Below are 27,224 nucleotides of genomic sequence, written 5' to 3' on the forward strand. Positions count from 1 at the left end.
TTTCTGCCCCAGAACACCTTCACCTGCAGCCCAAAGCTTGAGCGTTCTCCACAGAAGACGCCGTCCCTCACCTGTGGACGCAGCTGGAGACACGTGCAGTACAACTGATTCTAGACAGCTTGAGGTTTCTGTTTTTAAAGTTTTATTGTTGGACCCCTTTCAGAAAGCGTTTCCCTTTTCCAGAAAAGAGATGGTTAGCTCATCCATTCCACAGCTGCATCTGATAAAAGAATCTAGTTGATGCACAGAAATAGTACCGCTTTGCTTTAGCCTTTAAGGTTTTAGAAGAATCCCCAAGCCTCAATGGGTGTAAATACTTTCTAAGTGTGCTTTACAATTCCTACATCAGTTGAATAAACCATCTTGGATTTGCCATTCAGTTTAGTGACAGCTCACTCGTTTGATGATGTCATAAAAGTGGCATCATCACCTACAGGCTTCTGGTTCAAACATCTGGATTTCCTTTGCTCGTCTTGGTCCAAACTCAGAGCAGAGATCCATCAGCATCTCTCCAACAGCTTTCCTTCTTAGCAGGACCAGACAGAGGAGGAAGCTCAGCACTGGGACGATTAGTGAGATCACCTCGTTAAACAACTGTTTTGTTCATTTCATACAACTTTTGCCTCCAAAACATCTGGGGGATGTTGTAAAGAGAGTGCACTGAACATTATGTGCTAGCTCTCGGCAACGATTTGACTTGAACAAACGTTCTTCTACAGTAAATGACAGAAATGCTCTTTGCCAAAGGAAACCTGATGAAGTCAAACCCTCAGGGGTCACTACAATTGGACGTCTGTCAACTCGCAACAGTTTGTGTACATTTGTAAATACTTTTTCATACAACTGTAAACAGTTTTTATTCATTTATTTAATGTATATTTATTATTTTTTTCCACTATGCACTGCTTAGTGCATGTTTTCCAGAAGTGTCTGCAAAAAACCAGTGTGCATCTATGCTCACTAGATTGGCAAATATAGACCTCAATGCACTGCGTTTGAACAAGTTTGTACAACAATATGTATTTAAATGTATTTTTTAATAAACCATCAACATTTTCATTTTCAGAACTCAATGGATTCATAAATGGTTCTCGTAAGAAGCTCATATCAATTAGATTTTCAATTTGTGAAATCTATGACGTCATCTTTGCTGTTTAAAAAAGAAAAGGAATGAGCACGGTGTCCGAATTGCTTTTAAAATTCAGGGCACTAGATAGTCCCGCACTATTTAGTGTTGTAATTGTTAGGGATTAGGGTGGGCATTCGGTCACAGCCTAAATCTTTTTTAATCTTTAAAACCAGTGAATGCACTATTTATTTATGAGTCAATAACTAGTCAAATGCACTTTCCACAAATGTTAATTAGTGAAAAGCGGACTGCTCAAAAACCACAATCCAACATTCACCTTTAGGGGGCAGTAGCTAGGACAATGTAGAGCATCCATTAAAGAACTAGGGCCATAAGAAGCAATGTGAAAAAAATTGACTATATGTCTGAGTTCCCTCCATGTTCCCTAACCCCAATAAGACAAAACAGTGCGGGACTGTCCAGTTTCCTGGATTTTAACGTAATTCGGACAACAAGCACACTAGTGTTTTTTAAACGGCAAATATGACATAATCAGTTTGCTAGAGGGAGGGCCTACTAAATATGAACATTTTACGAAGACTATTTAGGATATTTTTATTATTATTATTATGAAAGGTGTTTTAAACTTTAATGACTTAGTGGCTGCAGTCTGTCTGACTGATTTTGATACATTTAAGACTTTGGTGGCTTTTGAAAAAAATGTTATTAGATAAAAAAAATTGCTGGTATTAGAAAAGATGATTATTTTATTTGGTGATTTTGGAAAAAAATGTCATCCTCAGAAAAAAATGTCCCTCATTTTTAAGGTCATACTTTTAACTTTTAAAAACTGCTGCAAGAAATTAATTTTATCTTTGTTTTTTGTTCTTTTTTTCTTCTCTTTATTTTGTGAATTTGATGAAATATTAACAATTTAATGTTATAAGAACAAAAGGTTATGTACTTCACAGGGTGGACTAAATCTGCATCACCACAAGAACAACTGATTTCATGAGCCACCTTAACTTTTTGCATTAAAACCATCTGGCTACCCCTATAAAAATGTTCTTGGCTGGCACCACCGGTTGATTTTTAACACAAACGCAGAACCAAACCTTAACTTCCACTAACGTTTAATTAAAAGTGCAAAACCCTTTCTAAATTCATCCTTAGAGGACTTTAAAAAATTGTGTTATTTTATTCCTTTTTTCCCTTTTATGCAATTGTTTGTTTTTAAAGATTCGAAGCGACATAACTTTAGAACATCCTGAACTCACTGTTCGGCATAACAAATGTGCAGTGTTAGTTTTTCTGCCTGGATTGTGACAGAAATAGACATAACAAACTTCCTTCCAGCTGATGAGACAAATACTGTTCTTCTCAGACCTTCTGGCAGGAAGTTCACATATTTCTTGGAGTCTCATTTGTTTTGTTACAACATCTCTGTCAGTGTGTTTAAACACACACTTAGACAGCCCCTAATCTGGCCTGAATTCAGGGCCAAGCGGCCGTCATCGCGTCTTATCACAAATACACTGACAGAAAGAAACAATAAAACGCAGTGCTATTTATATTTGGAAAACAAACCATTTTGGATAAACTATGATGCACTCTTTCTATTCTCCCCAAAAATCCTGATTTGGCCTAAACAAACCGATTGAATTACCCTAAAATAACATGGTTTCAAATATTTTTTCATCCTCAGAGATGAAAAACCAGACAGCAATTACCATTGTGACTTTTTCTTACAGTTTGAAGTCTTTTTTTCCTTAAATAGAGAGACAAATCACTTTGTGGAAACCAGCTGAAGTCATGAGTTATACATCCAGGTCAACTTTGGACATATAGCAAATCAGACTAAATAAATTAAAAAAAAAGGCTGAGGGAACATAAACTTTACAACAACAGCAGTAAGTGCGGTGAAAATTATTACATTACTTTGGTCACAGGCAAACACAATGAAGCAGTTATGGTAATATAAAGCAAAATACGAGGAAGATTCAAGAAAAAAATTCAGTTTTTGAAAACTAATGTATGGATTTAAAAAGGCTGCACATAAGCAACAACATCAATGGAAACACAAAATGGCTTGGAGCATCTCAGAAAATGGTTTGTAAGATTTTCTAACAAAGTGTTAAATCATAATATTGTTTCTGTATATCCCAGCTATTAGTCAGGTCCTCAAGAGTAATAAAGAACTATCAACTGACAGCTTAGGCTGGGATTTTCCATTCTGGTGAAACTTGTTGAGGTCATGCTTGTAACAGCAAATTCAAAGGCAAAACTCTAAAAGCAACAATATTCCAACCACAAGTTTCTATAAGACTTTTCTTTAGTCTAGGAGTATGAGTAATGCTGTTTTTACCAACTTAGACTGGGGGAGGTAGAAGTCAAACCTCAAATGTTTAAAACAAAAAAAGTACAAATGAAGCTTAATTCCTATATAGGCTACAGCCCAACAAAGGAAATTCTCTGTAAAAAAAAAAAAGATAGATAACATCTTAAGTTGCTGTTAATACTGTTTGTCTTAGTGTTGCAAAAACAACTATTTGGATCCAATTTTGTGTCACTCACTATTTCTTTACCCAGCAATTAAAAATGGAACAATAAGTCTATTTTGTTTCTTTAATTTATGTTTATTTCCTGCCTACCCGAAGCAAAAAGTCGCAGAGCTTTGGAGCAGTGTTAATGAGGAAGATCTTCCTCATCTTCAGGTATTCTGGGTTTGCTGGTTCATCTCTCACACGTCACTTAAATGGTCTTCACTCGGACCCCATAGCGAAAGTGCTCACTTTCCTCACAGCCAATCACAATCAATTTCCTGCCTTTAAATTCACTTAAGTTTTTCTATTCACATTCCAGACATTTCGCCAGCCCTCCTCCGCCCCCCTTCCCCTCCTGATTCTTTTATCACACTCAAGATCTCTCCTTATTGAAGTCTATTTAACTGTACTTAAGTAATACAAGTATACTTAGTCTATAGAGTCTGGTAGTATACTTGAAGTTTACTTTTAATATTCATATTATAAACTTAAAATGTTCCAATTTACTTGGAAGAAGTACCGTTATCAGTCTGTAAACTTTGTACACTACACGTACATGGTCAAAAGAATACTATCTATTTGTACACTAGTACTCAAGTATACTTAATAAAATACACTAAAGGTAAAGCTAAGCTATGCTGACAACTTTTATTCTTAAAGGCTTATTTTTTTCTTATAAAACCGATATTTCTAATAACAGTTTTTTAAATTTAGACTTTTAACCCTTGTGCTATCTTAGATGACCCCACCCTTACATTGACGTGTTCTCCCTACCATGACAAAGGTGGATAAAGGTGGAAAGATTTCATGTAATCCATGGACACCAGTGAAGATCACAAATCATTGAAGAAAAAAGGTTCAGCGCACTGTCTAGTGGGTCTAGATGACCCAACTCCCAATGTTAAAGTGCCTAGGATAGCACAAGGGTTATGGATCTTTTCAAGGACATAAATGACTTTCAAGCCTTTTTTATGGGTTTTTAGTTCATTTGACCCAGTTTTGTATGGAGCGATTTTTGTGCCATTATTCCAGGCACGAAACTCACTCCTCTGAGCATTAAACTTTTAGACACACTAAAAAAATGTGTGTTAAGAAAATATTTTGAACTTAAAACCAAAAGATTGCACTTGTAACTAAGAAAATGCTACCTTAAAAATATGCAATCAAAACAAGTTTCTCTCATGCTCTCGAGACAGAGCAAGATAGAATTTCTCTCGTGTGAATTTTTTTTGGCTTGCACGTATTTTTAAGTTTCAAGAGTTAAATTGTTTTGTTTGCACGTCTTTTTGAGATTCAAGTGCATTTTTCTGTTTCGAGTGCAAAATATTTTTTTGAGCACACTGAATTTTTACACTAAAAACAGTGAGTGTTGCACTTGGAATAATGGCACAAAAATCCCTCCATAGTTTCGTTGCTCCTAACTCTCATTTTATCTTTTAGTTTAAAGGCTACATCAAAGCTACAGTCTTATTTTAAAACTCTGTTGTCGTTATTCAGCTGTATATCAAGCAGAGATGCGTTACACTGCAGCATTAACACTCTAACCAAAATTGTACATTTCAGGGGCCCAGATGACCCCACCCTTACATTGACGTGTTCTCCCTACCATAACAAAGGTGAATAAAGGTGAAAAGGACTTCATGTAATCCATGGACACCAGTGAAGATCACAAATCATTGAAGAAAAAAAGTTCAGAGCACTGTCTTGTGGGTCTAGATGACCCAACTTCCAATATTAAAGTGCCTAGGATAGCACAAGGGTTACTGAGTTTAGGTCTATTTCCCATGTGGAAACTGTTTTTTTTTTTGCCTTTACTTGAACTGTAGGTGAAGCTATAAGCATCAACGCTATTCAGGGAGTTCTTTCTATTTGCGCAACATGTTTTATTAAGAGCTACTAACTAAATAGTGTTGTGTGCTGACATGACAGCAGCCGTAATCATTTCACCCAATGCATAAAAACACAGTGACCCTTGGTTGTTTTATGGTTTAAAGACTTTTCATTGTGTTTATTTATTTATTTAGTCCAGCTGTTGCATATAAAGATACACACTTCTGCTTATCCACAGTGGAAAAGGCCATCGATCCGCACAGCTCTCTGCTCATTAACAGCCTTTGGCTACACAACATAAACACACCCACTGACTATGACCAATAGAAAAACATGTGCAAACTTGTCCCAAATGTCAGCTCATTCTAACCACTTGCCCCGCTACATCCAAAACACACATTCCACTTTAAAAACGTTTGAACGTTGCGTGTCCTCATAAAGCATATTGTTTATCCAAATAACCTCAAGAAAATGACCTGTACAGTAAAGGCTTTTGTCCCGGTGCTAACTTTAAGACAGATGTTTATCAGAACAAAAACTGTTTGCTTTGGTCTGCTCAACAACATCTAGAATATTTCATGAGCCACTCACAAAATAAAAGAATGTTTAAATGATTTTGGACTTTCATTTTGGAATTATTTTTAGTGATATGATGCGTTTCTGCTCAAGAAGCCAGAAAGCACAAAGCTGGAGAGAAGGGGACAAAACAGAACCCGTTTTCTGGCTTTAATGTTGGGATATAACAATAAAACTATAGATCCACTATAAATCTGAAACCTATACAATCACTTTACTGTTATAAACATCTTAAATTATGAAAATAAGCAACAGGCCGGGACATTGCCTTTGTAAAGTGTATTGCAGATATAAAATATACAGTAGATCTTCAAGGAAAACAAAAAAAAAGGTAACTTTGAATCCATCAAAGCAAAGAACCGACTGGCTTTTATACAGAATTCCAGTAACTCCTGCGTCTTTAATTGTCCCTCTTTTTGTTTGGATGGTTTGGAGGGGTCACATCGACCCAAAAGGCAGTTTGACGTCTTTACAAAGAGTCATACATGCGCAGGGTGCGCTCCAGTTGCTGGACAACACGCTGGTAGAAGGCTATCTGTTCCTTGAGGTAGGCCTGCATCATGTCTTTGAAGTCCACCTCTCTCCGCTCATGGAAGTGGCTCATTTCTGCCTGAAGGGCGAAGCCCACAGTCCGGCAGCGCTTCCGGATGCCGTCTGCTTCCCCCTGATCCATCTTTCCTTCGTCACTCATCCGCTGGCTCTCCTTCACCTTCGCAAAAGCTCCTAAATGGAGAGAAAAAGAGTAAAAATCCAGTTAAAAGTGGGATAATACACAAAGAAATTAGGACTTTTTGCCACTAACTAATGCTTTTTCTTCCTCACATAGTACTATGACATCAAAAAATACTCCCGCTACACTATGAAAAGAAGTTACATGCTCCTGTACATGAGTTGACCCATTTTGCCATGAAAATGGAACATGCCATTGTTGTGAGTGTGGTAACTGTATTGGGAAGTATTTGTATGGATAATATAAGTTGCAAACACTTATGACGCATAGGTGATGCCATCGTACGGTCACCTTACGCCACACTTTAGTGGATGAAGCCTTAGTCACATGCATCCATATGGGAGGTTGACCCGTATGGGTGCTGTGGGTTTCCTTCACCAACAAGTTTCAGCATGGTTTGTCTCTCCAGGTTTTTTCTGCACCAATCCCACCTCCACCCAATCTTCTCAGCAGTCAGCATGGATCCAGCAGGGTTCGGAGCTGTTCCCTGCTGTTTTTGCTTTTCATATGCTTTGTCTGATCCCCTTGTGTTTTCACTATGTCTGATGCTTTGGTTCTGCATGGCTGCAGTTACTGGACCTGGTTCCGGAGCATTCTGTTCCTACATATTTTGGATGTGAGCTGAAAAGAACTCACTCAGAAAGACTTTCTTTGGGCAAATGACTGAGACATTTCCCTTTTTGTTATTATGGGACGTCCTTTTGTGCACAGTTCTCTCCAGGGAGCCGGCTGTTCAGCTTGTTCAGCCTCTTTGAGTGCCTGCTGCTGCCCCAGCAGATAACCTGAAGGAAAACTGCACTTTCTACAGTGAGTCCAGTCCCAGTGATGATGGATAAAACCACAGTAATGTCCCACTGACATGTCAACTGCTACCAAGGCAGAAACAATCCTGCAGTTAACGCTGGAGACGGACACCTAAAGCCTGGAAACGTGTGGTGGTGTTCATGTAATTATGGGGTACTGTTCAGGAAGAACACAAGCCCACCAATGCAGAGGAACATATGTGGCTAATATTCACAGTGGATTATGGGAAAAATACTGATGTAGCATTTCCATAAGCGAGTGCCTGCAGAAAAGGAATCTCCCAGTGGCCATGAGTGGTATTGCACGCCGAAGTTCTTCCACGTTTGTTTTCTACTGAATGAGTGTGAATCGTAAGCAAACAGTTGCCAGAGCAACCACAACCAAAATTCCTGAGCAGCATTGCTTTGGGCAGTGAGATAAGATGTTTCACTTTTTTTTTTTTGCATTGAGCACATGGCAAATTTGGGGCTAAAGCTAGCTTAGCACACATTTGCCAATCAAGTCTCGTTTTGGACTCCATTAAATCCCAATTCAGTTTCCAACGTTTAAAAAAAAAAAAGAGTCTGATTTGTTTAAAACGTTCAGTGTATTTTTTGTTGTTTTTAAATATTTGACAAGCTGGCGTTTAATTCCATTTACAAATAGTCCCAAACAGTGAAATTCGTGGTTCATGGAGGAAGTGTTACATTCCTATCCTGAACCCAAAAACTGCCACTTTGATTAATTTATTAGATGCAGAAAAGTTAGTAAGAGTTTTCCAAACATTTTTTGGTCAAAATCCCTCAAAAGATATTTATTAGCTGTGTTACGCAAAAACAGAAATCTATGCTAACCAGTAAACTAAACAGAAAAGAATATATTTTAAAGTAATTAGTCATGTTAAAATAGCACAATGTAACACAATAGAGCTCTTGGAAACAGACAGGGTAAGAGTTAAGAGAGTTTCTAAACACTTTAGAAATATTCTCAGAATAACTGCGCTAAAACATTACTCTTTAGGGCACTTTAATAGGACTTTTTTTACGTTTTTTCTCTTACTGTTTGGTTCTTTTTAACTTACCGTAGTTTTAATTAAAAAACAAAAACATTTTGCAAACTGCATTGAATTTTTCTTATTGGAGATCTGGACCTTTAATAGGAACTCTTTAAGCTTTTGTTTATTTCTAGCAGGAAGTAAAAGACCATTTAATAAAGAAAAAGTAAAATAAGGTATAAAATAAACACCAAAAAGGTTAAATTTAGAATTTTTACAGCGTTTTGCATGTGTATGCATAACAGCTCTGTAATGCAGAAGTTAAGGAGTAATTTCAGGTGAATATCTTCAGCTTTGGCTAAAACGACTAAGAACACATATTGTGAATTTCCAACAGAAGGAACAACTGGAAGCTTTGGCCTTTCGTTGGGGAAATGACGCAGTCACTTCTTGTTTTACTGCATACCAAACCTTTAGCTTCAGCCCATCGAGGACACGTTAGAACCGCATCCACACAGACTGCCATGAGCTCATTTTCCAAGCGGAAAACACGGAAGCCCACAGGCCCTCATGGCTTTCTAGCATCGGACTCATGAGTTGATCGCGTACAACCAACCCTGCACACTCTGAGTGCAAAACGTTGCCTTTTCTTTCTCTGTGTGTCGAGCAGGAGGGACTTTCAAATCCCTGAAGTGTCAGTCATGCTACGCTGCGTTTCTTCTGGAATTCCTGGCATAAGTGTGGGAAAGCATGAACAGCACTCGCACTGCGTTCCAGCAGAGGAGGAGGCGAACTGCAGACGGCAGAGCTGACCTACATTCATGGAGTCTGCTCCACACGTGAGAGGAGAATGTGCATCAATGGATAGGATGTGTGTGGGATATAAAGGAAAAAGCCCTTCTAAACAAGATGCTCTGTGTTTTATTACTATTATGAAATATTTAGTTTGAAAGCATAGATTTTTAATCTAAATAAAATTGATAAATGCTTGTTACATTACTTGTTTCAATAATAAAACTTAAAAAAAAAAGAAGAATTCTCCATGGAATGCAAAAAGACCCATTTTCCTTGATTAATGGGTGGTGGTGTGAAAAGTCAGGATTTGTTTATCTTGCTCGACCAGACAAGCTACCACAATGTTCCACGGGTGACAAATTTATGAGTCTTAGCCTGGAAAGATACCGAGAGCCTCAGATGGAGATGACAGTGAAAAAAGGGAGGAGAAAAGGAGATTGTGTGGCTGAGGAGACAGCAGGACCAAAGCTTTTGAGCAGGGCTTTTTTTGTAACCAGGATATGATCTACAAGCTTTTAAACCGACTACTAGGTCTGCAGGATATTAATGTTCAATATTGCGATATAACTTGCGATATATGAACAAATAGCAACCCAAAAACATCATTTCCATTTCACTGCAACAGTTTTATTTAAATAAAAGTAAACATAACTTAAATTATACTCCAAATGACCCTCGTCTGCATAAAAGGGCTCCATCCGATTGGTCAACAACATGAAGGGGTCTATCAGATAAATAGATTTATTAGATTCGTTAAATACTTCAAGCTGCCATAAGATTGCTTTAGCCTATTTAAGGTAACGATTTATAGCAATTTTTGCCGTCAATGACGATAAATTTGCGATTTATCGTGCAGGCCTACTTTCTGGAGGAGGATTGAACAGCTAATTAGCAAAACGGCTGGACGTCCACTTCAACTTATACCCAAGTTGCTAACTTTGTGATTTGAAATCCCTGTAGAACTTTGGAGACCTTTGCACACTTAAAACCTAAAGGAATTGAGATAAGCTTGGAAGAATACTGTATATACCTGCTTTTATGCTTGGCTATCGGCAGGAAGTCAAGAAAATGTTTGCACCTTCATTTGGTTCGCCTTCACACTAAACCAAACTGCTTCAAAAATGTCAATTGGTTAAGCTGTAGTCACATGGACCTGTACTGGGGGTTGTTCCGCACGAGTGCTGTGGGCTTTATTTGGTTTTACATATCCCATAATGCAGCGCTTCAGCTGCCAGACGAAATATAATGCTGGCATGATTTTTACTACACATCCCATAATGCATTGCCTCAGCAGGCCTCACGTTGCCGAAGAGAAAAAGATGATTCTGAAACCGTAGCCTTTTAAAACCGATTAGAGGCAGAATAAATGTTTACTGACATCACTGCTAAACCCGCTTGTCTCATATGAGGAGCGAATGTGGCTGAAATGAAAGAATATAGTTCAAGATGGCGCTACGAGACATCAAATACATATTTGCTGAGAGTTTGCAAGGCGCTTTGGTAACTTGGAAGAACCAAAAAAGCCATTTTGAGTTGTAACCTGAATCTGTGCAGATGCAGATGCAGTTGCATTGTTTTGGCTCGCTGAAGGTAAAGTTTGACACTGCAGGGCCGGGCGGTTTATTCACTCCATTCCTGCAGAAATGTCCCAGCTCCGTCCACATGCGGCTCCAACCTTGGGCATGTTTGGTCGCGCATTTCTGTGTTAGAAGCTCTTCTCAGTGATGAGGACTAACAAACCAGCAGACAGGTGTCTTCTCACTGATGGGCCCCTGCCGCCCATGCTGAGAATCTCCACAACACAGGACCTCACACCAAACACAAACCAACTTGGAGCAGTAAGGTTCATAGTGTCTGCAGTTGTTAACTGACGGTTATGTTTGACACATAACTGACATGTTTTGACATGTGTCAAACATTACCCGTGTCTGATAACAAAAGAACCAAGAAGTCAGTTACAAACCAACTTATTGACAAAAAAAAGATGCCAGGCGTCCAGCTCTGATAAAATGACACAAGAGTCAAGAAAACAGAATTTGATTTATTGCTGAAAAGCACAGATTTTATCCATAATTCCAGGTTTTTTGTTTGTTTTGTTATGCAGCATTCCTGTTTTGAATTTTTGTACTTTTGACAGTATATTTTATAGAGAGCAACATTTTTTAAATTTAAGTTTATTTTTTATACAAAATGACATAAGAGTGAATAAATTTCAAGCTTTTTTTCTTTTATCATTTACTTTATTTCTAACTTGTATCATTTTGACAGGATATATTTTTATGGAGAAAAAATAAAAGTTATTTAAGGTTTAAGTCCATTTATCCCAGAATGATAATTTCTGTCTATTTAAAAAGGTCTAGTTCCATTAACGTTTATCCTGTTCAGCCCGCGACCTTAAGCGTGTTTTGGATTCTGCACGCATTTCTATGTGAGAAGCTCTTCTCAGTGATGAAGACTAAGTTAGTAATCGAGTTTGACACCCCTAGTTTAAGAGATCACCGAACTGTCCCGCGCAGGTTTGATCATTCTTCACCTGCAGACAGCCCGTTTCCATCCGCAGGGGCAGTTGTGAGTAAGACTTTACAGAAGCTGCGTCTTTTAGGATGCTACTGACTGAAATGAGTGTGACCCAAGAAGAAGGAAAGACAAAGAAGCAAACTCTCTTCCTGCTCATCCACCAACTACTCATAAAAACCTTCATTTCATAATTTACTGCTTTTATTTTCAACACTCTTTGTTTTTTTCTCTTTGCTGGACTGCCCCCTTTAACTAGAAACACCTGATCCTTCACTTTCCCTTTGTTGCTCCACTTTAACACTACAACAGGGTTTGGTAACAAACGAGTTAAAGTCAGAGTTTCCCATTTTGTTTTCTACTGAACGTCTGAGAAAACCAAGTCTCCTGAGAACCATCAGACCCACGAGGAAACTCAACAACTCACAGTTTGTTCAAAGCTGCTTTTCTCCATGATGTCATTCCATGGGCCTAAGCTTCTCATCTTACCCCATGAATCCACGTGAATGGACAGAAACCAAACATGGACTGCCTTGGTTTCACTCACATGCCTTTTGCGTGAAACCAAAGCTTTAAACTGTGACTTTTTGTCTCAAATTTGTCTAAGTCTGTCAGTAGAAAAGCGTGTGGCGTCATTGGATCTCGTAGAAGAAATGTGTGTCGCCCATCTGGTGGCCCTGATCCACACCCCACCGCCTCCCCACCACCACCTCCCCATTGAAAATAGAACTAAAGAGTGACTTTATGAGGGAAATATTGTGTAAGGAAAGACGAAACCTAATTTACTTTGGAGAATTACTTATAAAAATAAACATTCATGTCATGGTGCAGCGGTAAGGCGGTCGACCCATGATCGTAATATTGCAGGTTCGATTCCCGCCTTGCACGCCCATGAGTTGTAGTGTCCTTGGGCAAGACACTGAACCCTACCTTGCCTCTGGTGGGAGGTTGGCACCAGTGTTTGGCAGCGGAGCCGTTTAATGTCACATTTTGTTCGAAGATGTGTTGCCTAGGTTACCAGGACAAAAACATAAAAGATATTGTAATGAGAGTCTCTAAAGGTTCCCATAGCCTTCCCCCAGACCCAGGGTCACCAACAGGAAATGGACTGTAAATCTCCTTCCATCTTTTATCTCTTCAATCTGATGACAGCTTCTCTTCCTGAATGTCCTCTGACATATTTAGGTCCTGGTGTTGACAGAACCTCTCCAACTCCTTGTGGCACAGCTTTAATGAGCTAAGTCAGCATGATTTTTGCGGAGATCCGCTTTTCTTCCTCTTCATAAGCAACTTAGGTTTACAGTCCCAGCTGTTTAAAGTCTTCATCCTTCCTGTTTGAACCTTAAAAAGTGGCGTCGTAAAAGCTGAGTGGAGTCTAAGTCAACTTTGTGATGTTTGAGCAGCTGATCAACCAAACATTGGCTGAAAAAAGTATTTTGATCAAATGTGGCCTCAAAGTTTTATGCATTTGACCAATCGGATGGACTCCTTTAATGTTAGATGCTCGCCCTCTTTGTAGACGAGGGTCATTTGGCATCTAATTTAGGTTAAACTGTTGCAGTGAAATGGAAATGGTGTTTCTGGTTGTTTTGCTATTTGTTCATCTATTGCAAGTTATATCGTTATCGCAACATTGATCACTAATATCGCAAATCGCGAGCCTTCCATATATCGTGTGGCCCTACACAGAACTATCCACTGTCAGTGTAAACAGAGCTTGGTCTCTGCCATTGAACATTTGGTTAGAGGCAGTGGTGCAGTTAAAGATTTGCTTTTATTGTCATTGTCCATTGTACAATGAAATTGAAGATCAGAATTCTGGGAAAATGAACGTAGGGGCATTTCACCCCACCCAGTTTTTGTATTTTCATATATTTACTTTTGTTTGTTTGTCGATTTGGCTATGTATCATAAACCATTTCTCTTTTTTTCCCATAGTCAACTATTATTAGGAATATATGTATATTTTTTATGTGTGTGTAACACACTTTGGTTTGCCTTGTTTTAATCAATTGCTGTCGTAGAGAACCCATGGGGGGGCTGCCACCATGTGAGGGTGGGGGCGGGTTTTTGGATTGTTTAAGTTACAAAAATTTTTCACAAAAAAAAATGTTTACGCATAATCTCATGGCCGCTTGAAGTGTTTAACGGATCAAATAAAGCTCTTTACGCAAACGACCAATCGGATGGACCCCTTTACGTCATTGACCAATCGAATTTAGTCCTTTTAAGTTTGACACCCGCCTTCTATATGGGTCATTTTGCATATAACTGAAGTTCTGTTGACTTTTATTTGAATTAAACAGTTGCTGTGAAATAAAAAATGATGTATTAATTGTTGTTTTATTTGTTTTTGCTATTTCACTCATATTACTAATATCACAAATCATCTGTTTTTCTCATATTGGGCAGCCCTAATCTTTGAGTTTCGAGGCTCACGAAAAACGCTACAATGAAATAGCGTGGATGAGAAGAAAGCTCCTGATCCTATCACTGATGCAACGTTCACATCGGGCTTGGAAACACGTGTTCAAGCAACCACTACCAACAAAAAGTCGCGCATTTCGAGCTTCCAAGTTAAAAACTCTCACACAAGTTTTTAAGTCCATCTTTGGGCTCTACAAACAAAACGTGCGTCCATTGAACGCGCGTTAAAAGTAACACTAATTGACCTTCAACCAATCAGTGGTAGGGACGTATGTGAGTCCATGCACTAGTACCGGGTAGTGACAGTCCAGGGTTAACACCATATGCTAAAGGTGTGCTTAAGAACCCGTGTTCAGTGCATTCTTGAATATACGTCAAATTCCCGATATGAACATAGCAAAAAAAAAATGTGTTAGTTACAAACCGCAAAAACAAGCAGCAAAGTTATTTTTCTATGAAGTTTCATCTCTGCGCTGCATGGCACCCCCACAAAAAAACAGGGGGATCACTTTCAACAGATGACAACATCATACAGCCCAGTAAAAAGATGAAAGAAGGTGGTGAAACACACGACATAACCAAAAGAAAATGGCAAAAACATTTCATTTATAACAAGAGCATAGACTAAACAAAAACATTGGAAGGTCTTAAACTTAATTATGTAAAAAGAAAAAATAAGGCCTCACCAGTCTGCGTGCATGCTAACATAAGCATCAGTGGTTTTAGGCTTCAAACACTGGAAGGACAAACCCGACTAAGATAAGTGAATGTAAACATTATAAAAGAAGGGGGCAAAAAAAGAGCACTGCTCTGAGTGTGTGTCAGCCAGGCTGACGTCTGCGACAAGCACTGCAATGAACAGATGAGATATTGTTCTTTGCTGCACCAGCAAAGACTAAAAAAGAAGAAAACCTGCATGATGGGAAAGTCGCTGATCATGTGATTAGATATCAGGCAAATCTTGTCTCATGAGGTAAAGGATGAGCTGTCCAAGTGATATGTGAATGTGATTCAACTTGTTTGTGAGTTACGACTGACACAAATAACAGGTTTGTAAACTTCCTGAAAAACCAACACGATGCCCAAAACTCCATCATGGAGCAACTCGAGTGAAGAATCTGAACGGACCAGAACTAAAAGAGGCTTTGAAAAAAGTTAAAAGTTAGCAAAAAGTCCAAAAAAGTCACTCACAAAACCTCATCTGATGACCAGCCTCTGATTGTGGTACATTACACACTAAGCACAGCACAGGATGCTTTTTTTTGTACATTTTTAACAGACACAACTCAACTGGCGCTTAACAACAAACTTCTTTTATGCATTTGCTCTCTGAAATCTAACTGCAAAGGTAGCCGTTGAGGGGACACAGGTCAATAAAAGCAAGTGGACATTAATTCTCTGTTTGGATTTGAACCATTGACTCTAAATGAGAACTGGACTGAGTGTGTGTGACGACACCCATAGAAAATGGTTCCGGCTCCAACTACATTAAGTCAATTCAGTCACCATGTGGAGTCAGAAGACGTCAATTAGAAGTGATTGGTTGGAGTCAGTCTGAGTCAGCGTTTCCATAGCAACCACTCTTGCCAATAAAGTGTGAGCTTGTTGGAAGTCCACACCCCTAACACTGGAAACCAGGCTCGGCAGAGTCTGTCAATCAAACGTTCAGCATGAAACCCGACACTTTGATTGAGAAATCCAATTGGTCAGATTATAACTTTCACTAGAGAAAAAAATCAAGACCAAAAAGAATTTAGAATTAGTATCAAAGTATCAGAGCAAGAATAGTTATTCTGACAGAAGAATGTTCGGTAATGACTGTTAATTTCTCTAAAGAAGTCAATGGGATTTTGTACTTCTTGGAAGCAGCAGGTACTTCCTGTTTGGAATGCCAAGGGGGAGGGGTCACTCAGTCCAGTTCTCATATACAGTCAGGGACCTCCATGAAGCAAGCAAAGTGAGAAAAATCTTAAATCCAATTTTTGATTTTGCAATATTGTATCTAAACAGTTGTTGAACATCCACTGCTGCCGGGTTCTTTGATACATTTTTCTTGTCCTGCTGATTAGCAATTTTCCGATGCATTCCCAACTGAGTTCTGGGAAACTCCCAGGTCTGTCTGCAGATTGTGTGACTTCTAAACCTTATTTAAATCCATTCATGAAAACTGCCAATCCACTGATTCCCAGTGGGAATCCCAGGGTTGCTGGAGCCTATCCCTGCAACTGTTGGGTGAGGACGAGATAAACCCCAAGCAGGTAGTCAGTACAACACAGCACAAAAAATGAACAAGAAAAAATAATAAAAAGTCTAGCTGTTCTGAGCTCAGTGGCCTTGTGGTAGAGTGTCCAGCCTGAGACTGGAAGGTTGTGAGTTATAATCCAGTCCAAGTCATTTTCACTTGGGTATAGAAAGACTTCCTATTATACAAGTTGAAAGTCGTTTTCCAGGACATAGCTTCTGCAGAGCAGCAGTAGTTGGACGGTCTATTTCTGCTATTAGAAATGTGCTTCTGAGTAGTAGGTGGAACTGTTAGACCAGAGCAATCTCCCCTTCCCCTCCCCGTGAGCTGAGAGCTTGCAGCAGGGTCCTTGTGGCCCGCCCAGTGCATTTTCTACATCAAAAATAAGCTCTCTTTCTAACAGTATTATTCGTCTGCTCCTGATTCACAATGATTTGAATTAAGAAATACTCAGGAATCCAATTTTAATCTTCATTTTCCTTATATATGTCCTCCATCATGAACAAAATGGCTTAAGAACATGTTAAAAAATACAACTTATATTTGAATGGGTCTCTAATAAGTTCCAAATTTCATCAGGGCAACAGTATCGGCATGAAAACTATTGACAGCCATTTCTTCTCTAATCAACATGGATTAACCGATAATTTAGTTTCCTACAGACTAAATGAGAATCTCCAATTATTTTCTATTATCATTTGTCAAACTTCCACGTTAAGACTAAGAAAAGTACATTTTTGCTAAAGGTAGAAAGCCCCGTTGTGCTCGGTTACCAGACTTGATGGACAGCTGCTGAACAGGACTAGTTTGGTGGGTTATTTCACCACAACAGACAAACTACCATTGCTTTATTTTTCCTCTGCAAGGAGATAAGAAGCCAGCAAACCAGTAGGAAAGGACAAGGACATTGTGTGCAGGGGGACTGGAATTTGAGAGGACGTGGAGGAGAACTTCAGGGCTGCCCCGTGGGGTCACCGGGACTCTACAGCTTGTTCTGATGTTTGAGACTGAACTCCAAAGCTCAGTAAAAGAGGAGAAAAACAGCAAAAATACTGCTGAGAGATTCAGTCACAGTGTTTCCCTCAAATCTCAAATGTATCTTCAAAAAAAACTAAACCTTTAAATAAAAAATAAAAAAAGCCTAAAAAACTCAAATTTCTGCACCACACACCCACATTCCCAGATTTTATTTTTCTAATTTTGGCAATTATGTAGTGATGGAAAACAGAACCACGTCTGAATGTGCATGGGGAATTACATTCATCAGAAATATTTAGTCAGCGGCTGCCCAGATTTCCCAGCACGCACCACGTTATCTCGTGCTCTGGAGCGCAAATTGTTGGAGCTTTAGCAAAAACTGACAAAGAACCCCATTTGTTTCACTGGAGGAAAATGCAAAAAAAGACAAAGTCCAACAGATGTTTTTTTTTAGATACAAACGATTATGTACCAGTCCTTCACATCTGCACAAACTGCATCATAAATCATCCCACAAGTCCAATTTTCATGCTATTGTGATGTTTATTTCCCTATTTTCTATTATATGGAACTGTAATTTGTATTACTGCTTGTAACTGCTGTGGTGTTTCCACATTGTTGCAGTGAACCGTGATTCATTTTAGCCCCTTTTCAGCTCGGTTGTCCCTCAATGAGAGAAAAAAACTCTTAAAATTTGGAGAGCAAAACTTTTACGAGTTTGATAAAATGTCAGATGTCAAAATCTGTTTCGTCAACACCCAACTAGCAAAACAGAGAGTATTATTTACTAAATCACGATGTCTTTATGTGTCATCTTTATTTGATTTGAAGGAGAGACTTTTATGATATCTTTAAATCTCACAAAATCTCACAATAGTTATTTTTGTCTTTGTGAGATTACATCAGCTTTTCTGTTATGTAAGGGTTTGATAATAGGTTAAGAAATCTTTTCTATATGGCAATACTATTGGGTTTTTTGTTTTTTTTGTTTTATTAAGTTCAGGCTTTTGTGTGGGCAGACCCTAACCAGGCTTTAAATATCTGGGAAAAACACCCCATTTTAAGCTTCAGTCATATGAACTCATATGTAGATTTTGGGTTTTCCGGGTCTGTTGAGAGTTGGAGAGTGGACCGGCTGCATCTTAAGGTGAGCGCAGGTGTGTCTTGCTGTTCCCTCGAGGCTCGTGTGGTCACCTTAAAGAGACGTCATGTAAATGGACCATACCATTGTCATGGAGTGGTACGTATTTTGTGAAGTATTTGGAAGAATAATCTACATGTTGTCATGATGTACGCGTGATGCTGTTGTACATTATCCTTAAGCCACACTTTAGGGCAGTTGTGACTAAGACTTTAACAACACTTGCAAAGACAGTTTTAGTTGTCTGGTGGAGGTTTTTACTCTATTGATGTCTAACATTTTTTTATTTTTGGGTTGCAGCAATTGACTGTAAATGAGAACTGGACTGAGTGAGTTTGAAGTCACCCATAGAAAATGCCTTACTTCCGGCTTGAGCGAAATGAAGCCAATTTTTCTGCGATACGGATGTCGCCATATTGAAGCCAGACAACGACAGTAAGCAGGGATTGGTCTGTGTCGATCTGAGTCAATGTTTCTATGGCAACTACTGTCGCCAATCGGAAATGAGCTTGTTGGAAGGCCACACCCCTACCACCGAAAGCCAGCTCATGAAAATCTGTCAAACGTTCAAGGCAGGGCCCAGCGGGCACCAGATGCTACTACCGAGGCGTCTGATTGGCCAGTTTAGAACTTGAACAACTCGCGTTAAAGAAAAAATATAAAGGAAATAAAATACTTTGGATTAGCGAGAAGATGTTAAGAGAAGGTATCAGAGCAAGACTTTATCCTGACAAATAGAATGACTGACTTATAGCTCTCAATAGAAGTCAGTCAGTCAGTCCAATTCTGTCATACAGTCAATCGTTTCAGAGTGAAATACATGTAGCAGAACAGATTCCCATCATTTAATGTAAACTATGAGCTTCTGTGAGGGATATTTAGCTTTAACCACTGATTTAATTGACCAGCAGCTTTGTAACTCCTTAAAAAGTATCAAATTATTAATTTCGATCAATCTGTGTTTAACCCTTTAAGACTGGAGCTTTAGCTTCAGTGTCTACATTCTTTCGACTACCGTAAGTATTCAACCTTCAATGCGATTAATGGAATTCCAGTGGATTGTGAAGCAGAGAAAAGCAGCTTTGCGCGGATACAAAAGTCACTTTTGTCCGCATCAAAATCAGCAAATTCACGTCGATCGCGGAAACGGTAGGTCGAAGGGCGTGAGTTATTTAAATGCCACCGTGTTCAAGGGTTAAGAGAAAAAATGTGGACGTCTTAGCTAACTGCAAGAATCACCAGTTTGCCACTTTTTGTTTAGAATGCATTCACTATAGTCGTTTGATCCAGATCAGGTCGTTTCCAACAATTGGAAACACTTTCACTTCCTGTGTGAAGATTCGTTAAAAGGCGAAGCATCTTAGTCAGGTCAGTTCTCCAGGTAACCACTAGGTGGCCATCAATTAGCATTACTGCAGTGTGGTTCCAAAACAGTTTTTCCCCTTTGTTGCTGAAGTTAGCATTAGTAGTAATTGTAATGGTGTTAAATGTTTGTGAACCTCATCATTACATTCAAATGGAGTTGGGCTTTTTTGATCGATAGGTGGCTGGTTAATAGTCAGCTCTAGACTGGACGGGTTCTAATAACGGACTTCAGTCGGGTCTTCAGTCCTTTTTATCCAGAAAGGTCAGGGATTGGAGACGGTCAAAATGGCTACAAACATTAAATAAAAAGTAAAAACATTACTTGCAACAAATTGGCCCAACCCCACCCCCTCGGTGTAGACAGTTAGTGATCTGAACCCCAGTGTGGACCAAGACGCGGAACCCGCTCCACAACAGCTTGTTGTCCTCACGTCACAGCAAGAACAGCTCAGATGTGTAAAAAAAAAAAAAAAACAGGAGTTTCTTTGATAAGTTCAGGGTTCAAGGGGTCAAATACGTGTGAGGACATTCTGTCTGGCATCATCCCAATCTGCTCTGTGACAGATGAGTTGCATGTCCAGTGACTGTACATAGTTCATGTCCACCAAGATGCAAACCTCAAGCCATGAGGACATTTTGACCCAGGTGGGTTTGGTGAAGCTGCAACAACAACTAGTTTCTAGTCCAGTGACTCAGCAACTACAACCAGAACGATTCCCTGCTGCTCCCGGAGATGATCCTCCTTTCATGTCTGTCGTCAGAACAGTTTGAGCATCAGTGATGACGACAGCTGCATTTCCTGTAGGGGATATCTGGGAGAGGTGCTAAAATACTGATGACGTTTCTGTCTTTATTCAATATTGTTTAATTGCTGGATAATAAAGAGCAACTGAAGTAACAAATAAAGAGAAAAATAAATGAACTGTCAACGTTGATCTTTGCTTTATTCTTTCAAAATCTTTGATAAGAGTTGGTAAAAGACCAATCGTCATCAAAAAGGCCGAATCAGTTTTGTAAGAGCTGTACGTTTACACTGTGATATTGACCGGAAAGCAAAATCGTTTCATCTTGGTTCAGACACGCCCGCTGGGATTACTTTCCCAGACGGGAGATAACTCCTTTCTATGAATCAATGATGGCGGTGCCAAAAAAGACCAGGTTCCCAGGCACATCTGTGAAACCGCGCTGCACCGGGCCGACACATACAAGAAGGAACAAGCATGAGGACACAAGCAGCTTAGAACCCCCCCGGCAGTTATTGAGAGATATGAGTCAGCAGTGGGGGGGTTGAAAAAACATTTGCTGGACGCCGTCATTGCAGTCCACCCACCGAATGCCGCGCAGCATGTTTGAACAGTGCAACGGTGGGGCCAACCGCCCATTCTGCTTGTAGACGGTCATACTGGGTGCCAGTTAACCTTCGTGACCCTTGTGAGTAAAGGAGCGGCTGCAGCACATGCAGGAAACTTAAACCCCACTTCTCAAATCGCAGCACGTGCTGACAAAGACGCATTGTGTTGTATGAGGGGAATGCAAACCCCTATCATGTCGTAAGGAGGCAGACGGTGCTCCTCAGTCCAGTTTTTCCGTCAATATACTTTAGAAAGCAGCCAAAACTGAAACGACCACTAGATCAGATTATTAGGTAGGTTGGTTTGCAAAAGTCTTCAAAGTTTCAGAAAAATTACATCTTCTAAAGGCCCAGAAGTGGTGCAGGTGGATGGAGAACGGTGGAACCCTCACTCAATTTCAGCATAAAGAAATGCTGCAGTTCATTTGGACGTCTTCATCTTTGCTTGGTTTCGATTTCATACTAAACTCTCCAGAAAGGAAAACCGTCGCTTGGACACACCACAACAAGCTACAACAGCTGCTCATTTAAGGAGTAAGACTGAGTAATACAAAGCTGAAGAAGGGGAAAAAACTTTTTGCCGAGACTCAGCTCATTTTCCAAAGTCAATTTCATTTGCTCTTCTTTTTTCTTTCTTTTTGATTATCTTTTTGACTTTAAATGCTTTTGTCGCAGACTTCCTCAGCTTTACCTCCACCCTTTAATTTGCTGTGCTGCAAAGAACCACACAGGAGATCTGAATCCAAACCCAACTGTTTGCTCGACACCAGGATCCAGATAAACTTTAGCAATTTTTTAAACCAAGCACACTTGTATACTTTAGTGTTTTATGTTTATTATGTTAAATGTTATAAACGCAACACCAAGATCTCGCCTTTCTTCACAAATCCAAGAGAGTGACCAAAGACTTAGGCTTACTCGTTTTAGGTCCAGAATAGATCAACTCCAAACCTAAGGTGCTTTTGTATAAGATGTAAAACCTAAACAACAAGACGTCTGCGTTAATAACAAGAATAGCAGATGCAGTCGATGCAGATGTGTCTCTTGCATGTGGTTTTTTTGGATCTTATCAACCCTTTAGCATCAAAGTTTTAGCTCCAGTGTGGACGTTTAAATTTCAAAACCTCTTTAAGCCTTTTACGCAATTATGGTAATTCCAGCAGATTCTGAATCAGAGAAAAGCAGCCTTGTGCCGATATGTTACACTGTACAATAGTAAAACATTTACGTAATCAACGTAAACCAACGCACTTTAACGTGGAGAAAAACTGCTGTGCACTGATATGCTACACTTTTGTACATTAAAACATTTATGTAATCAATGTAAACCAATGGATTCTAACGTGTTCAAAAATGGCTATGCGCCGTTATGCTACATTTTAAAATTGTAAACCATTTATGTAATCAACGTAAACCAATGGATTCTAACCCGGAGAAAAACTGCTATGTGCCGTTATGCTACACTTAACAATAGTAAAAAGTTTATCCAACCAACATAAACCAGCAGATTCTAACATGGGGAAAAGCAACTTTGCGCCAATATGCTACTCTTTACAGTAGTACAGTGTATACCCAGTCAATGTAAACCAGTGGATTTTGACACCTCAGAAACCTATCCAACACAGATTCCACGTCAGAATCCAATGGATTTACGTCAATTGCACAAATAGAGTTACATGAGTTCAGAGAGCATGTTATTTGGCTGTTGCTGGCAACAGCTCTGGTGTTGAAGCCTGGCACGGCGCAGAACCAACAATTCAAAATGTGTTCAAACTAGCAGTCTCATCGAGAGAGCAAAGCAAGAAACTGTGGCAAGCCGTGTCTGCAGCCCGCAGTTTTCACATCTGCCTCTGGCACAAAAGCTTTAAAGGGCCTTTATTCTCTAACAATGCTGGGTTATTAAGCCTCCAGATCAGGACCTTCAATTGTATAGAAATGTAAACGGATGTGGGATTCGCGTTGGCAGAGAAACGCTGTCAGGAGACTCCACCGCCGGCTGAATTTATGTTCCTCGAGCACCGAAACCAGAGAAAGTGTCGAGTCAAGACAGCTGTGAGACTGATGTCTGCAGCACCAATGAGATTTTTTTTTTAAGCCAGACAGTTTTCTTAAAAAAGAAGAAAATCTGTAAGTCATCCTTCTAGAGCAGACACTAACCAAGATTTTGCTCCAAGCATGCAATGAGGACAAAGAGAGGAGGAGGAGTAAACTGGAAAGGGCTGACCTAGATGTTCTGTCTTTTAAGTGTTGCCACAGCTGTATCTGGTTCAGCACAACACTGGTCACATCCAGGGGAGGCATGTGGACCGGACTCTACCCGGACACTGCTGCAGAGCTTCTCCACAGATAAACAAAAGATGTACTCACAGGCAAACACACACAAACAGACCCTCCAACATGTCATATGTAACTAAATCCATCACGTCCTGTATTTTATTTGAATTGATATGAGAAAGTGAATACCCTTATGGAAGAAATGAGACAAAATCACAAGAAAAAAAAACATAAAACAGCAACATATGAAGTTCCGATCAGAAATCTCAACCAAGGAACCCAGATGTTTATGATGGGGGGTTGGGTCTCTTTCACCTGATCTCCCTCTGATTCTCTAATAATTTGGGGATCAGATGTGCCAAACTAATAACTGAGACCACGAGGTTCAAGATGAGACAAACAGAGGAACAAATGGAACAATGTAGATAAATCCACAAAAGAGGAACCAAAGAAGAACAAAGGTGTTTTCTTTATGGTTATAGGTCGGTAAAGTCAATCATTGAACCAATTTTAAATACAGATGGTGTTTTTGTTCTTCAAACTTTACATAAAAGGGTGGTAGGACTCTCTGTGGAGCAATTCCACTTCTGTATTTCATTTTTTTCACCATATACCTATGACTCCAACTTTTATCGAGTGGGTCTGTGAGCTAACAGGATATCAGACTAAAGCAGTCTAGGTGTCCTGGGACACGGAGAGCAGCTCTGGACTGGGATTGCTTCACCCTTTAGATCTCAACAGAACCCTATCTGGAGAGCCAAGAAGACACATGAACATCAAAAGAGTGTTTGTTGAGTTTGCAGAGCCCTTCCTCAGAAGTCATGTGGGACTCACTGGTGTCCCGCTGTGGGGCTGGGCGAGGCAGGGGTTAACATTTCTAAATTAAAAAAAAGCTTCTCACACAAAAGCAAGACATATCGCCAAAAGGGGGAAGAGTGTGATATTCTGTCTAATAAAATTATTTTTTTAATTCACTCTACTGATGAAATACGATCTGATTACCAAAGAGAAAAACGACAGCATGCTCACTCCTTCTGCACAAAACCTGTTCATACAGGTTGTTGAAAGTATTTGTCACACAGAATGATGGGCGTGTAAGCCAAGGGTCCTCCCTGACGCCATGATTCACTGTTTTAGCACATGTGTGATATTACCAATTTAAATAAAAAAGGAATCGGCAAAAACTTCCAGTAGCCTTTAATGCATTAATATAACCTGACGGAGCATGAAGCTACCTTTGCTTATGTGTGCAGACAAACCACTGAGATGCCTGGGATACACTGATTATTGGTGCAATAATCCTCCATCTTTGTACCAGTTGCATGCATACACACTGTAAAATGATCACACACTAGGTAAACATGCTCAAAGGTGTGATAATTACCTTTCTGCAGGTGAATAATGTCCGGGAAGTTGGCGAGTAGGCCTTGATAAAGGGACAGCTTATCCAACATCTGGAAGAGGTCATACTTAGGTTGCTCTGCAAACAGTTCCCCGATGTTCTCATAGGTGCGGCCGGTGTGGGAAATGGCATTGTTGAGGCCGTCCGAGCGATGGGGGGGGTCCAGCATAAACGCCTGGCTGATGGACTGAAAGGCGTTCCCCAGTCGCTGGAACTCCTTCCGGAATCCACCCAGATGTTTTCTCACCAGCTCGGAGGCCACATTTGTGAGCTGCATCACGCTGTCATCCATTTTTTTGGCGAAGGTCTTAAAGTTGTCAACCCGCTCCTCCACATCCTGAAGGTCCTGGTGCTCATTGGGGATCTGAAGAGTCAGCATGAAATGGGCGCCCACCATTTCATCCTTCTCAGCCCGCCTCTTGCCCAGTTTCCACTGTTTATCGTCGGCACACATGAGGAAGTGCTCAAAGCCTTCGTACTGGGAGAGAACGGGGTGACTGGTCATGTGGTTCATCCACAGTATCAGGCGCCTCTTGCGCTTCTCGATGAAGTCCTCTTCAAAGCGCCCCGTTGCTTGCTTCTCAGGCAAATGAGGGACTGAGATCACAGTGAACTTGTTTAGCAGTCGGTTGTACAACCAGTCGAAGTGCTTGTAGCGCCGGTAGACGGGACGCCCGGTGTGACTTGGTGTGACCCTGTATGATATGTAGGTCTTGATGCCCTTGAACTTTGTCTGTTTGGTGGGATCTTCAATTGAGCAGATGAAAGGGTTGGGGTTTTCCTTCCACTTGGGTCCCAAAGGACCCATTTCAATAGTGTAGGATTCTGCAATCTTAGCCATCATGGGTACATCACCAAGCACAAACGCCTCAACCCCAGAGCGCACAAAGCTGGAAAATCTATTCAAGTTCCTGCCAACCATGCTGCCCTTCCTGGAGCCGGACATGCTGTCGGGTCCAGACACCGACTTGGCTCTGTAGTGTACGTTGGGGTTGTTTGACGTCGGGGTCTGGTGGGCATAGCCGTTAGCTCCGGGGGTCCTGATGTGATCACCGTCGTCCACCACGGTGGATCCGTCGTCCCAGTCGTCCCAATCATCGTAGTAGTCCTCATCGTTGATCTGGCCCGAGGTGTTTGGGGTGGACGAGAAGTAGGGGGAGTCGTTCCCCAGGGAGCCCTCAGGGCTGATAGAGCAGTCTGTCACATTGGAGTTGGAGCGTGTGCGAACGACCTCCACATAGGTTTTGGGGAAGAGACCCCTCTCCCCACGACTGTTCTCCCCAAGATACCAGCCGTCCAGTGAGTTTTCATCGAAGATAGTCAACTCTTCATTCTCCTGGATGCTGATCTCCTCTTTGTTTTCACTCAAAAAAGTGTAGAGGGCTACGGCTTTCACAGACATGCTGACACTCCAGAGGGTCCAAGAACCTCTACATGTACATAGTGCCTAAATTATTATAACGAGGGCACCGTGTTAGTGACTCGCTGTAATATTTAAACTCATCTCAGGTTACTGCACAGTTGCTGTGTTGGATGGAACACCACCAGAGGACTTGTGAGAGCTCAGAAGACAGTCAAAACAGGGACATTTTTCCCAACACCAGAAGCCCTTTTAAACCATCAGTTTTTAGTTTAAAGTAGTGACAGCATGATTCCATTCACATTACATACCACTATTGGTTTCACCGAAAAATATATATATAAAACCTTGATGGTGAGTGTAATCCTCCTCAAATAAAGGGATCATCCACTGCCCAGAGACTCGCTTCTCATCGCGCGGCCCGAAAACAACCCGCGATGAGCGTATGTCCGGCGTGAGGAAGAACAGAGGGATGGGTGATGGTATCCCGGCGCATTTTGCTCCTCACGCACAAACTTGATGCGTTTGGCTCGTAAACAGGTTCCCTGCGCGTCTCCACTCCACGGAGAAAGAGCGACCAAAACAAGCTGTCCGCCTCAGTAGACCGTCGACACGAGCCACTATTATTGTTGTTGTTTTCTTCCTCCTTGATTCTCAGCGCGCTACAACAAAGTAACTCTTTCCGTGACGTGAGACAATTGAAGGCAAGTTCTCCCTTTTCATCAGTTCTTTATGTTCTATGAGACCAGCCAAACTGCAACAACACTGCCCCCTGTAGGAGACGAAAAGCAACACACTGTTGAATATTTACATAATATGGAGGATTTTTTTGGATTAAAGATGTTTTCCT

At 40.4% G+C, this 27,224-nt stretch overlaps 1 protein-coding gene across 1 annotated transcript; it reads right to left on the minus strand.

The window, feature by feature from the left end:
- Positions 1–5,588: 5,588 nt before the first annotated feature.
- snx33 (sorting nexin 33) lies at positions 5,589–27,122 on the minus strand. Its single transcript, XM_004069477.4, has 2 exons — positions 24,997–27,122; positions 5,589–6,741 (listed from the first exon to the last, which is right to left on the minus strand). Exons 1-2 carry the CDS (start codon positions 26,414–26,416, stop codon positions 6,488–6,490), a joined length of 1,674 nt encoding a protein of 557 aa, XP_004069525.1. The 5' UTR covers positions 26,417–27,122; the 3' UTR covers positions 5,589–6,487.
- Between the last annotated feature and the right edge of the window lie 102 nt (positions 27,123–27,224).

This window comes from Oryzias latipes, chromosome 6 (assembly GCF_002234675.1).
Source record: "Oryzias latipes chromosome 6, ASM223467v1".
In the NCBI taxonomy this organism is placed as follows: domain Eukaryota; kingdom Metazoa; phylum Chordata; class Actinopteri; order Beloniformes; family Adrianichthyidae; genus Oryzias; species Oryzias latipes.